We start from the raw sequence: 13,681 nt of genomic DNA, 5'->3' as shown, positions 1-13,681 counted from the left end.
ATGATTTTCAAATGTTGTAATAACGAGGTCGTTTTAACGCGACATATCGCACCAACGAGACTCATTACACCTGTTACATTCATACATCTCCTCGTACAGATTTAAGTTCAGTCTCCGTACAACTAAAATAATGTCATTCTTGCTAGGCTGCAAACCCCGAGCCAACTCGGGCTAAAAAAAACCCGAAGAACTGTCCCATTTGTTTCTAAACTGCTTCGCTATTAAACGCTCGTTTGCGTGATGCAGCTTTTAGGATCTCTTGGTTACTTTTTGTTGATTATCTTACTTTGTCGTCATCTTCATCATCCTCTCCAATATCCATCCCCTCCTGGAAGAGAACAATATTTCTAATCAATGAAGTATCAAAAACGTTATTATTGCCATTTCAATGCTGGATTGGAAGAATAATATAAATATTGTTTATTTACTTATAAAATGTTTTACCAGGAAATACATTTAGAGTTACCTCTCGTTTTCAAGCATGTCCTGCGCATAGTTATGATGACAGATAATACATGGTTACAATTACAAATACATACTTACATAAGTGAGCAGGGTATACATAATATACAAGACATTGCCTGCACAGTTAAAGATAATATATATTATAGGCATATGTAACAGTTACAGATCAGATTAAAATGTGAGACAGCTTTAGTTATGAAAGAACTTAGGGGCTTATGCAGAGGGGTACTTACAGGAAAGGCTTAAATCCGCCACAGGATTGGCAATTAATTTTTTCCTATGCAGGGTACTCCGGTAGCGCGGTGTGCATTAAATTGTTAATTAGGCGAGTTTCACTTGGTGTGAAACTCGCCATTCTGAGGCTCGCGTTACCTGGCCACAATACAGCCAACTTTAGTTGGCGAGCAAAATTTCACCCGAACGCGCCATATAGTAGCTCCGATTGGCGCGTACATGCGCATCGGAGTTACTGGAATCGTGCGTGTTTTTACAATGGCAAAATCACGTTCTCGCCACCCGTCTGGCGAATTTGACTTGGCCCGCCAAGTTCTCGCCACTAGCTCTTTAAATGCGGACATTTTTGCCACAAACCTGGCGAGATTATCCTTACCGTTCCTCTCTGCATAAGCCCCTTAGACTGGTGGCGGCTGTGAGAATCTCCGGTAGATTGTTCCAGTTTTGGGGTGCACGGTAAGGCTGCGGCCAGGCAGGGAGCTGGCGCTCGTGCGCTGCGCCCTGCTCGGCGATTTGTGGCCAGCTAGGGGCGCGCTCACGCTGGCCACACACATTGCCGCAATGTGTTTCATCGTGGCCAGTGTGAGCGCGCCCACCCGCTCAGCGCCACCCTGGACAAGGCCTTAGAGAAGGAGCGGCCGGATACTTTGTTGGACCGTGGGACCATGAACAGTCTTTTGGAGTCAGATCTCAGGTGATAAGTGCTGCGTGTGGTAGGGGTGAGGAGCTTGTTCAGGTAGCTGGGTAGCTTGCCCAGAAAGTATTTGAAGGCCAGACAGGAGAGATGAATTGCGCCTAGACTCGAGTGATGGCCAATCTAGTTCTTTAAGCATTTTTTTTTTTTTTATAACTTTTTTTATTAGGAAACAGGCAAATTTACAGGCATGTATCACGTCACACTTTCCTAATACAATCTGGTTTTCTGGTTTTCCGTGTTGGGAAGGGGGGGGTGTGTACCGCCAAGGGTGGCGCGACCTCTGGGTCACCGGGTGACCAGGGGAGCGAGAGGTCTGAAAAAGAGAGGGGGGGAGAGGGTATGGGGGGGAGGGGGTTTGGGGGTGGGGGATGAGAGGGTGTGCCTTCCCCGCCCCGCTGACCCTAACATCCTTCAGGCTGTGGTCTGGGTGTTCATGGAGTCTCCTATCGGGTTCACTTAGATGTCAGTGAACCTCCCAGGGTTCCCATATTTTATAATGACTTGCAGTCTTGCGTTTGAGAAACGCCGTCAGACGCTCCATGAGCATTACTTCATCTATTCTTCTCTTAACCGCCTGAATGGAGGGGGGAGAGATCTTTTTCCAGGAGAATGCCACAGCACACCTAGCCGCGGTAAGAATGGAGGAGATTAATTTTCCTACCGGGCGGTCAATTTCCTCTATTGGCCTGCCCAGGAGGAAGGTCAGTGGATCTGGATCTAGTGTGAGGCTAGTTACCTCTCGGATTAACGTTTGAATAGAAAACCAAAATTTTTGGATTTTTGGGCATGACCACCAAATGTGGGCCATGTCTCCTCTCTGTCCACAGCCTCTCCAACATAGATCTGAGGCCAGGGGGTAGATTTGCTTCAATCTAACTGGGGTAAGATACCAGTGGAACAAGATTTTGTAGATATTCTCTTTTGTCGTGGTACAGATGGAAGTTCCTGAAGCAGCGTCCCATATATCCTCCCAGTCTTCTCTATCTATATCTATACTTAATTCTGCCGCCCACTTGGACATGTAGTCGTGAGTGGAGGGGCCTGCTGATCTCTCCATACCAGCGTATATGTTTGAAATCAAGGCTGTTTGATGTGTGCCAGTTTGGCAGAGCCTCTCAAAATTGGTGAGGGGAGGATACTCAAATTTTGGGGACATTTTTTGGAGATAATGTCTAATTTGGAGATACTTAAATGGGCTCAGTTCTGGGGCCTCGTATTTTGCTCGTAGTTCTTGAAAGTTCAGCAGCCTTCCATCGCTCAGCAGGTCGGCGACCACCCTAACCCCCTTCAGACGGATATAGTCGAACTGCTTTGGTTCACATCCCGGGGGGAAGTGGGGGTTGTTGTAGAGCGGAGTAAGCAGCGAGCTTGGCGCAGTTAGTTTAAACTTTGATCTGCATTTCCGCCAAACTTCCCAGGTGTGTCTGATGGCACCTAGGTCGAACCTGCGGGGTGGTCTATCCCCCTTGTCTATGCACCAAAGGTGGGCCTGCAGAGAAGGCGTTTGTACGTAGTGGGATTCAATGTCTAGCCAACAATAGAGACCCGGATCTGCGTTCCACACTACGGCTTGCCTCAACTGGGCCGCTAAGTAATACTTTGTGATATCTGGGACACCCAAACCCCCCCTTCCTCTTGACGCTAGGAGGACAGACCTGGCAACCCTGGGTCTTTTGCCCTTCCAAATGAATTTAAACATTCTGTTTTGGATGTTTTTAAGTTCGGAACCGGGGACATGGATCGGGAGTGTCTGGAAATAGTATAGCAATCTGGGGAGTATATTCATTTTTACCGAAATCATCCTCCCGATCCAAGAGATCTGGTAATCTTCCCATTTGTCCAGATCTTTTTTGATTTTTCTGAACAAAGCCGGGTAATTGTATTTGTATAATGATTGGTAGTTGCCTGATACATTTACTCCCAGGTATTTAATGTATGAGGAACTCCATCTATAATTAAAGTTCAGTTTCATTAAATTAACTTCCGGTTCCGGTACGTTTAAGTGTAGGGCTTCTGATTTGTCGCTATTAGTTTTGTAATCCGAAATTGTGCCGAACTCCACCAATTCTTTATGAAGATTGGGGAGCGATGTATGGGGGTGAGTTAGGGACAATATTATGTCGTCGGCGAAGAGCGAGATTTTATAATTTGTATCGCCAATTGGTACGCCCTGAATGTTTGCATTTTCGCGTATTCTGGCCGCCAGTGGTTCGATCGTCAGGGCGAAGAGGAGAGGGGACAAGGGGCAACCCTGCCTCGTACCATTTGTTATTGAGAATCTTTGTGCTGTGCCTCCCGGGAGTTTAATTGCTGCAGATGGGTTTTGGTACAGAGCACGGACACCCTCTAGGAATGAGTCCTTAAAGCCGAATTTTTGCAATGTTTTGTCTAGAAATAGCCAATTTATTCTGTCAAACGCCTTCTCTGCATCTAAGCTCAAGAGAACTGCCTTGGTATTTGTAAGGTTAATGTGGTCTATTATATTTATAATTTTACGGGTGTTGTCCGAGGCCTGACGGCCTGAGACAAATCCCACCTGGTCGTTATGGATAAGTCTGGGAAGGATAGGGTTTAATCTGTTAGCTAGTATTTTACTGTATAACTTTAGGTCGTTGTTCAACAGCGATATGGGGCGGTAGCTCCCACACTGCATTGGGTCTCTCCCCTCTTTGTGGATTATTGCTAGGTTAGCCAATGACATTGATGCTGGTATGGGGTCACCGTCCATAAAGGAGTTGAACAAGTCTAGCAAGTGAGGGGATAGAGATGGGAGAAACCTCTTGTAATAGGCGTTTGTGAATCCATCAGGGCCGGGGGCTTTGGATATTTTTAGTGCTGATACCGCCTCTGCCAATTCCTCTTTCGTGATCTTCCCATTGAGCGTCTCATTCTCCTTCTCTGTCAGAGACGAGAGTTTGCAACTATCTAGATAGTTCGAGACTGCCAAGAGCCTTGATGCTCTATTATTTTCCTCTTGGGATCTGAGGTTGTACAATTTGGTATAAAATTTGGTGAATTCCTCCGCAATATGTTTGTCATTATATAATATGGTACCTGACCTATTCTTAATCGCAGTTATTTGGGACCTCTTTTGTACCCCTCTTAATTTGCTGGCCAATAGTCTGTCAGCTTTATTACCCTTATCATAGTATCTCTGGTTAGTCCATCGAAGGGCTTTTTCGACATCCTCGAGCTGGTTCTTTTTCAGCTCGTTTCTAGCGGTAGTTAGGGTTTTGTACACTTTCCCTGAGGGATTAGATTTGTGTTGTTGTTCTAGTTTGATTATTTTCTCTGTCAAGTCTTTGAGTAATTTTGCTTTTACTTTCTTTCTATGGGATGCTATGGAGATTAGAGTACCTCTAATAGTTGCCTTATGGGCTTCCCATAGTACCGCTGAGGATGGGACTGAACCTGAGTTGTTCCTGAAGTACTCTGATAGGGCTGACTTGATTTCTCTCTCTATTTCCGGGTGATTCAGTAACGAATCGTTTAGTTTCCAGTTAAATGTGCTCGACTTTGTGAATGGAACTGAGAGAGTTAGTGAAATAGGGGCATGATCCGACCAAGTGATCGGGCCTATATCGGTTTTTTGGGAGGCCTCCAAGACATTCTTGGTTGTAAAGAGGTAGTCAATGCGAGAATAGGTCTGGTGGGGTGCGGAGTAGAAGGTGTAGTCCCTTTGGCCCTGATGTTGGGATCTCCATACGTCCACTAGGGAGAATTCTTTAATAATTGCTTTGAATGCCGTTCCCATCTTTAGGGATAGTACCGTGTGGGGACGGTTCGAGTGGAGTGTTCTATCCTCCAATGGGTTTAAGGTCATGTTTACGTCGCCTCCCACTATCAGTGAGGATAGGTAGGTAGGGTCAATAGTGCTTAGAACTGTTTTCAGGAACTCTGGTTGGTTCTCGTTTGGTGCATAGAGGTTGATCAGGGCGATCGCCGTGCCTGCCAGTGAGCCATATACCACAAGAAATCTACCCCCTGGGTCTGAAACTTTTTTGACAAAATTGAATGGAGTTCCCTGACGGATTAAGATGGCTACCCCTCGTTTCTTGCTACTGAATGAGGAGTAGTAGCCCATCGGGAATGTATTATTAAATATTTTGGGTGGCTCGTGGTCTGTGAAGTGTGTCTCCTGGAGAAAGATGATATCTCCTTGGGATCTTTTCATCTCCTGTAAAGCTAGTTTTCTCTTTCGATGACTCTGGAGTCCTTTAACATTAAGGGAGATAACTTTGATTGGGGCTTGATTAGCCATTTTTATTATCTATGAAGGGGGTTTTGCGGGTCACCCCTTTCCCAACCGGGGGACCTTGATTGATTACTGTGTCTATGGGGTTGGGAGTTACATCTCTGGCGGGAGAAGGTGGCCTGTTGTCTGAATCTGGGTCAGCGGGCTTGGGGGGGCGGAGGGGGTCGGGGAAGGTGGAAGGGGTATATGACTGCTGGGACAGTACCAGCAGGTAAAGAAAAAGAGGATGGGGGCCTGAGGGCGCCCTCAATAAGGTGTAGCCGGAATCGTATACCGGCATTCGGACTCAGGGTCCTTGGAGGGGTAAATCCGGGAGTACGGACCGGCTCGTCCAGGAGAGTGTGGACCCCTAGATAGTTTTTTTCGAGATCGTTTTCCCTATGTATATATAGAAACCATGGAGGAGGAGAGAGAGGATAAAGAGGGGGGGAGGGTAAAGGGGGGGAGGATGGAGGGGGGAGGGTAGAGGGGAGGAGAGGGAGGGAGGACAGGGGAAGGAGGGGGGAATAGATAGATACCCCATAGTAGGGAAGTGGTGGACTGCGGTGATCAAGTGGTACAGGTGAACTTTTGCACAAACATACATTCACATATTCTGGACAGTGGTTTCCCAGCATGGGGGGTCAGCTATTTCAAAGAGTCCCTCTGAATAAGCGTTTTCAGGGGTCATACTTATAACAATAATAACGTAAACAACCTTAACTTTAACGATCCCAGACCGTGGGGGGGGAGGGTGGGGGGGAGGGAGAGAGAAGGGAGGGGGGGAAGGGGGAGGGAGGGGGGTGAAAGGAGGGTGGGAGGCAGGAGGGGGGGTGGGGGGAGAAAGAGGGGGGGGAGGGGGAGGTAGGTATCCCACAGTAGGTTAGTGGTGGACTGCGGTAATCAGGTGGTACAGGTGAGCTTTTGCACCAACATACATTGACGTAATATAGTCAGTGGTTTCCCAGCCTGGGAGATCAGATATTTCAAAGAGACCCTCTAAGTAAACGTTTTCAGGGGCCATACTTATAGCATTAACAGCATATACAACCGTAACTTTAACAATCCTTGACCGTGTTATACAGTGCTCCTACATTGCCGATGCTGTGCAGCTAGTTTGCTGTCAAAGGAGGGCTATTTGTGAGTCTCTTAGCCAGCCTCACGTCAATGGTGCCCGTCTTCACAGTGTTGTTTCTGAGAGTGCCTTTTTTGCGGGGTGAGACGGCCTTTGTATGTGAGCTCATATTTTTGAGCCTGGTGGTGGGGGGTGCTGTGCTATTGTTGCATGTCTCTAGGTCTGAGGGAGGCGCACGGGGAGCGGGGGCTCAGCGGCAGCTTAGTGTGTTCTACTGCTACGGTAACCGTGTGGGTGCCGATTTAACCCATTATCTACAAGTAAGATGGGAGGGCCCTGTTATGCTTTATGGTCAGGGTGGGCGCGGAGTGTCTGTGTGGGGGTGGGGGGAGGGGGGATGGGGGGGGCAGGGAGGGCGAAGAGGGTTGGGGCGTGGGGGGGGGAGTGCGCAGGAGGGGGGTGCAAGGTGTTGGGGGGGGCAGGAGTGTCAGGGGTGGGCGGAGGGGGGTATGGCTGGGCGGGGGAGCTGCCAGACCGGAGGTAGGGGGGGGCACAGATCCAGCTGGTTCAAATGGGTCGTTTGGGGGAATTTCACTCTATAGTCATTTGGGTAGTCATGCTTGACCCGCCGCCCGCCCAACCCCCCCACCCCACTCCCCCCCCACAGACCGTCTTCAGGAACGGGTATGGCCCTCTGTAACTGGCGCTGTGGCTTCATCTCGTCGGGGGAGACCGCCGTAGGCTCCGAAACAGCTCTTCTCGCGGGACCGACGGTCCTCTCCCCTCCCCCCCCACCCCCCAAATCAAGGCCGCAGCTGGAATCTCCTTCCCGGTTCTTCTTCTAGATCTGCTTGCGTAGATCTTACATTATTCCGCATGTGGGACTCCAATGTGGCCCGGGTTCTGGGTGCGTCATCTAGGTGCACTCAACGGGTTGATCCTCAGGTATGGGTTCAGCGTCGACTTCGTCTCTCGCAGCGCTTCGGGGGTGTGCTGTCTTTCGTGTGTTCCCTCTCCATGGTGTAGGTATGCCAGCTGGACTTGCGGGGGTTTTATCATGCTGTTCAGGTATCCTTAACGGGGTGATCGGCCACCGGTAAATGCCTCAGGGTCTCCTCTTCAATAGGCTCTGTAGTCGGTGGTATCTGCTTAACACTGGGGTAGGTCTGCGGCCACGGCCAACTGGGGATAAACAAGGGTCAGTTTGGCTTTCTCTTTACTTTCTTTTTCCCTGCGTCTGGGTCTGGGCAGCGGTTCTACGGGAGGAGCGGTTGGACTCTTCTCCTTCTTCTGTCTCTCGGCTCGGGCGTTCTTCTGGTCCCCACGAGGATGGGGGAGTGAGGCCTAATGCTCTTGCAAATGCCGCCATTTCCTCCGGGCGTCTCAGGGTTAGGAATTTCCCGTTTCTACTGGCCGTCAGTCTAAACGGGAATCCCCATCTGTAGCGAACGCCACTTTCCCTCAGGAGCAGTGTTAGGGGCTTGATTTCTTTTCGCCTGTTAACGGTGGTTCTGGACAAATCACTGTAGACTTGTATTCTTTCCTCTTGGAAAGTAATATCGCCTTTTTCTCGACAGGCTGTCAGGATTCGTTCCTTGGTGGTGTAGCTATGAAATTTGACAATCAGGTCCCTTCTTCTATTCGGATCCTCCGACCTGGGGCCAAGGGCCCGGTGGGCCCGGTCTATCTCTATGTCTCTGGGTTCTAAATCGTTACATAGGGAAGAGAAAAGTTCCGAGAGGTATGGTCGGATGAGATCAGGGAGAACAGCCTCCGGGACGTTACGGATCCGCAGGTTCTGTCTCCTGTCCCTGTTCTCCTGGTCTTCTATCGCGTCCTTTAGGCTCGTCACTTCTTCCCCCAGCCGAAATACTTCGTCTTCGGCCTCCATTAGCCTCTGGAGAGTCTCTCCCTGTTTTATCTCGAGCTCGGTGGTTCTCTCGTTGAGGCTTGAGATCTCCTCCTTGAGCTCTGTGATGGCTAGCTTGAGATCATGTTGCAGTGAGGAATGGAGTTTGTTGTGGAGGGATGTCATGAAATCCTCAAGGTATGCTTTTGTTATTACCTCTCCCCGGTCGTGGCGGTCGCTTGCAGTAGTGGGGGAGCCGCGTGCGTTGGTGCCGCCTTGGCTTTCAGGCGCCGCGCCTGGGCTTCTCTGCGTCGGCGGAAAGAACTTAGTTACCGCCGGGGTTGAGGCTTTTTTCTGTCGCGACTGCATTGCCGCGGTATTCTTCCTTCTGGGAATGTTTGCCTGGGGCCTTAAGCGTTGGGGGATAGGCGGTGATCTAGGGGGGGGGGGGGTGAGACGCAAGGACGTTGTGGGGGAATGAGGCAGAGTTATTTATTTATTCTGTAGTGTCTGGGCCGCTGTAGTGATGTGGTACTCAGTGCCTCTAACGGTATTAGGGATACTCTGCTGTTAGCACTCCTTGTGTGATGCTGGTGACTCCGTGTGGGGCCCCCTCAGAATGGCCGCTGTTCTCTCTCTGCCACACCACCAGGGCCTACCCCCCTCGGCTCTCCCCCCCTCCCACACCTCCGGTTCGGTGTTTATTTATTTATTTATGTTGCCGGGGACCCGCGGCACAGACGCTCCGCTCGCGCTCTCTCCCTCACCTCCGGTTCGGTGTTTATTTATTTATTTATGCTGCCGGGGACCCGCAGCACAGACGCTCCGCTCGCGCTCTCTCCCTCACCTCCGGTTCGGTGTTTATTTATTTATTTATGCTGCCGGGGACCCGCAGCACAGACGCTCCGCTCGCGCTCTCTCCCTCACCTCCGGTTCGGTTTTTATTTATTTATTTCTGTTGCCGGGGACCCGCAGCACAGACGTTCCGCTTGTGCCTCTCCTCGCGGCCGCGGGAGGTTGCAGCGGGTGTTCCTCCCGTTCCGAAGGCAGGGGGAGCTCCGTCCCTGTCCACCGCCGACTCTCCGGCTTCCTATCCCACGGGACACACGGTGCCTCGCTGCTCCTTCGCTCCGGTGGGCCCGCGCCTCGCAGGGGGGTCTCCCAAAGTTGATCTTCGGCTCGCCGAGATCAGTCTCTCCGGGGCTCTAAGAGGTACCGGGGCTGGTAGCTTGATAGTTTGGGGAAAGGTGCTTATTTATAAGGTTATACTTAGGGGTCCACAGAGCTTCCCTAGGACGCAGCCATGTCTGGTGACGTCACCGGAAGCCCTCCGTTCTTTAAGCATTTTGCAGTGATGTTTGTTGTAGTTGCATTGGAGAACAAAGCGGCATATTGAATTGTAGAGGATATCTAGTTTGCTAATGTGGATTTGGGGTGCCAAGCCGTATACTATGTCCCCATAGTCGATAATTGCCATTAGCATCTGCTGTGCGATATGCTTTCTGACCAGCAGACTAGTAGAAAAAAGAACAAAGGGATAGGCACACAATACAATACATCTTATTGCCCGAATGCTTCAGCTACCCTCTTGATAAAGGGTCTAGAGGAAGGGTGACCGACGTTGCCTGTTTTTAAGGGACTGTCTCTGCAGTTGTTTTTTTTTTTTTTTTTTAAATGTCCCGATTTTGGGGAGAGGAGCAGAGGCTGCAGCGTGCAATGTCTCCCCCAGCCGTTGGGTGGCGCTGTGCAGCTCTCTGCTCTCAGCTGCAGTGTGCTCTCACTGAGAAGGGGAGGGAGTGGAGAGAGGGAGAGGGAGTGGAGAGAGGGAGAGGGAGTGGAGAGAGGGAGAGGGAGCGGAGAGAGGGAGCGGAGAGAGGGAGCGGAGAGAGGGAGCGGAGAGAGGGAGAGGTGAGTGAGTGAGTGAGTGAGTGAGTGAGAGAGGGCATAAATGGGGATGCTATTAGAAAAATATAATTATAATATTGATTTAGGTGATGTCATTTGTTTTCAAAAATGTTTTATTGTGCCCTGGTTTTTCTTTTTTTTAAGATCTGGCTGCCCCATTTTAAGGGTAGTCGAAACATTGGGCAAATTAAAAAAAACCTTTTTCTGCATATATACAGTGCGCCTGTCTAATATTAATATATATACAAGAATGAGATCCGTTACAACGCGATGTAAGCGTGGCTCCCAATTTTCGTATTTATGAATACTTTACAACACGATTATTGGTATCTTAAAAACTTTATTGTACGATGCATACAACTGTACATTATTTCTAACGCGATCCGCTTATAACGCGATGTGATTCTTTGGACCCCAAGCGCAGCGTTATGAGGGGGTTGAACTGTATGTACTAGAGATCTACTGTACTTACAAAAATTGCAAAAATTGTATTAATGAATTCAGGAACAATGACGACATCAGATGACCGGACGCAAGATCCACATACGACCTGAAACAAACCGCTGTTCCCCATTGTTCAGGAATAAATTAATACCATTTTTTCAAGACTTTTTGAAGCTCCACTTTGGTTTGAGGAATACAGTTCCTCTATTTGTATTGGGCTCGCTGTTGTGGCTACACAGGTTTCTTTACCCACTTGAACTTTTTTACCCCCCCATTTTTACATGAAGTATATATATATATATATATATATATATATTTATTTTTTTTAAAGAATTGCTTTGCCATCATATTTTCACATCCAAGGACATCAATCACACAGTATATCCTAAACAATGTATACAAAGAAGCCATAGAATTTGAAATATAGGAGAAAGGATTGCAGCGCTGCAGTGTTAGTGGGACCGGCGGTTACATCCTTCACACTCAAACATCTTTGTTCTTATTTCAACTAATGGATCCCTGGTGTTTCTAGGCTAACTTTTATATAATAGGCTGCTTATATGCTCGGAGTTACAATGTAACAGAAAGTACATTTCTAGTTTGGTATTACAAAGTAGATGTTTAACCCAGATTTATACTACACATTCATTTTGATATAGGTTACATTATTTTCTTCTAGTCTTTTGTACGTCAAGCTTCATTTATAGTCACGCCAACTGTGTACTCCGCACTTTACAAAGAAGACAATACAGTACATGCAATTATAATATTCCTATAGCTGCCACAAGCATTACATGAACAAATATACCTTTGTCAAATGAAACCGTTTACAAAATGGTGACATGCACAGGATAGGTACGCATCTGAATAAATATGAAAATGTTGCAAAACAAATATATTCATATATTGGAAAAACTAAAAAACAGTGCAGCGCAGTGAATTACAGGGAAGTGAATTTGCTTCAATAGCCCCGGCCTTAATGTGCCAGTGTATGAAATATTTAATTTACCTGCGGGTTTGTAACCTGTTCCCACCCAGTTTCATGGAAGAGTCAATGAGGGCTGGACTGTAAATTCGATTTGTATGTAAAACCCAAACAAATAATAGGAGGCAAAAAAAAACAAAGTGCGGCCTAGATCTAAATGAATGTGTCCAAACATCAAATGCTTGTAGTTATATACTTTGAGGTGGTGGGTTTAGGGGACCAGCAAAAAACGCAATGGCCCCTAAAGCACTGGAGGGATTAGAGGTAATCATTCCTTCCACGGGGAGGCCCGGTGTCCAGGGACGTTTTCTAAGATAATTAGAGTATTGCCTTGGGATAAAAACAAATCAAGACTCCATCTCCTGAAGGAAAAACATATGTATCTTCCTGTTACAGCGGTGGGCGCAGAGGCGCAAAATCAATACTGCGCTTTACTCACCAGGTTGTCCTGAGTGCTGACCTTCCCGATTCTAATCATGGTCAAATTGTACGCAAAGAGCAGTAACAGAAACAGAGGGATCATGTAAAGCTCAAGGATCCAAAGTGTGACAACGAACACCTGCAGAGAAAGAAGAAACGCGTGAGACCTAGTACAATTAAACGTCGTCTTGGGATGTATTCATTGTATAAACATTATTGATATGAAGAACTTCAGGACCAGAATGCAGAACAAGAGTATCCAACTAAATTAAAAATATATATATTTTTGAAGGACTAAAGTGTTAATTCAACCGTGTTTTAAATCAATCAAAACAATGTTTGGTTAAAACTAAAGCGAGAAGGTTGATTTTAATAAAGATATTACATGCCCCAGTGCTTTGCAATGAAGGTTTGAGAAGTAGATTGAGAAGACCATAACTGTATTTAGTATTTTGTACCTCCCCACATACAGAGTCCCATCCAACACACTCAAACACAGATCTGGGAGGAATTCTCCTGCCTCCAGACTAGGACCGTCCAAGGAGGACAGCCCAGCAGTTGGGAATATTACAAGTGACCCTCTCCGGTTTATAGTGTCTGTGAGCAGTGATGAGTTATTCTGGCGCTGTGACATGTTTTACATGTGATAACAGGTTCTGAGAAAGCCTGTGAAAATCTTTATATTCTCTCACTATTGCCATGAAGCGGACATGGCCCCTGGTGGTATAAACACAAGGTAATGGCAACACTCCGCTAATTAGGCACAAAGAAAAAAAAAAGAAGGATGTAGTCATTGTATTTTTATGCATCTTAACCATTTGGTTATTTGCCCTAAATTCTTTCCCGAGGAACATTTGCTTTTTATGGGAGATCGGCAAATCTTTGTATGCAAACCTGTTCAACATATTCTGTGCTAAGAAACAGTTCCAACTTTGCAAGTTGAAAGCAAGGGCAACCGAGAAGATATCCCAAGTGTTTCAGTAATTAAACGGATATGCCTAATGAACCATATGCCCAAAGGTCTTGTTCTTCACGTGGGCCAGATTTTTGTTTGAATTTTTAATTTTTATATACAGATGAAAACATTGAGCGAAACACAGAAACAGGACGGCAGCTTTAATATTTGTTTTCATTTCACAATGAGTACCCGGCTCATGTAATATACAATGGCTTTAGTTCGGCGACCTGGAGCTTCCCAGGTAATAATAATAGTATTTTCCAGCAACACTATTTCAAATGATGCAATTGTGAATATGAGCAACAGACTTGAAAGCCAACGACGCGGGCGCTTTCTGTTCGAAGAATAAATTACTATTTTGCCATTGGCCTTTAAAATGGAAAACCATAATTCAAGAACCAGCTAGCACCAGTGT

The 13,681-nt window shown here is 47.3% G+C and overlaps 1 protein-coding gene across 5 annotated transcripts in view; it reads right to left on the bottom strand.

The window, feature by feature from the left end:
* Positions 1 to 13,681, bottom strand: part of MCTP2 (multiple C2 and transmembrane domain containing 2) — a 98,217-nt gene that overhangs the window by 13,843 nt on the left and 70,693 nt on the right. For all 5 annotated transcript variants that reach the window (XM_075575245.1, XM_075575248.1, XM_075575247.1 and 2 more), the window contains 2 exons: positions 12,328 to 12,447; positions 287 to 328 (listed from right to left, as the gene is read on the bottom strand). In XM_075575245.1, coding sequence (XP_075431360.1) covers positions 287 to 328; positions 12,328 to 12,447 — 162 coding nt within the window. The remainder of the gene's footprint in view (positions 1 to 286; positions 329 to 12,327; positions 12,448 to 13,681) is intronic.

This window comes from Ascaphus truei, chromosome 18 (genome assembly GCF_040206685.1).
Source record: "Ascaphus truei isolate aAscTru1 chromosome 18, aAscTru1.hap1, whole genome shotgun sequence".
Lineage (NCBI taxonomy): Eukaryota > Metazoa > Chordata > Amphibia > Anura > Ascaphidae > Ascaphus > Ascaphus truei.
This window is presented reverse-complemented; position numbering and strand designations above follow the sequence as displayed.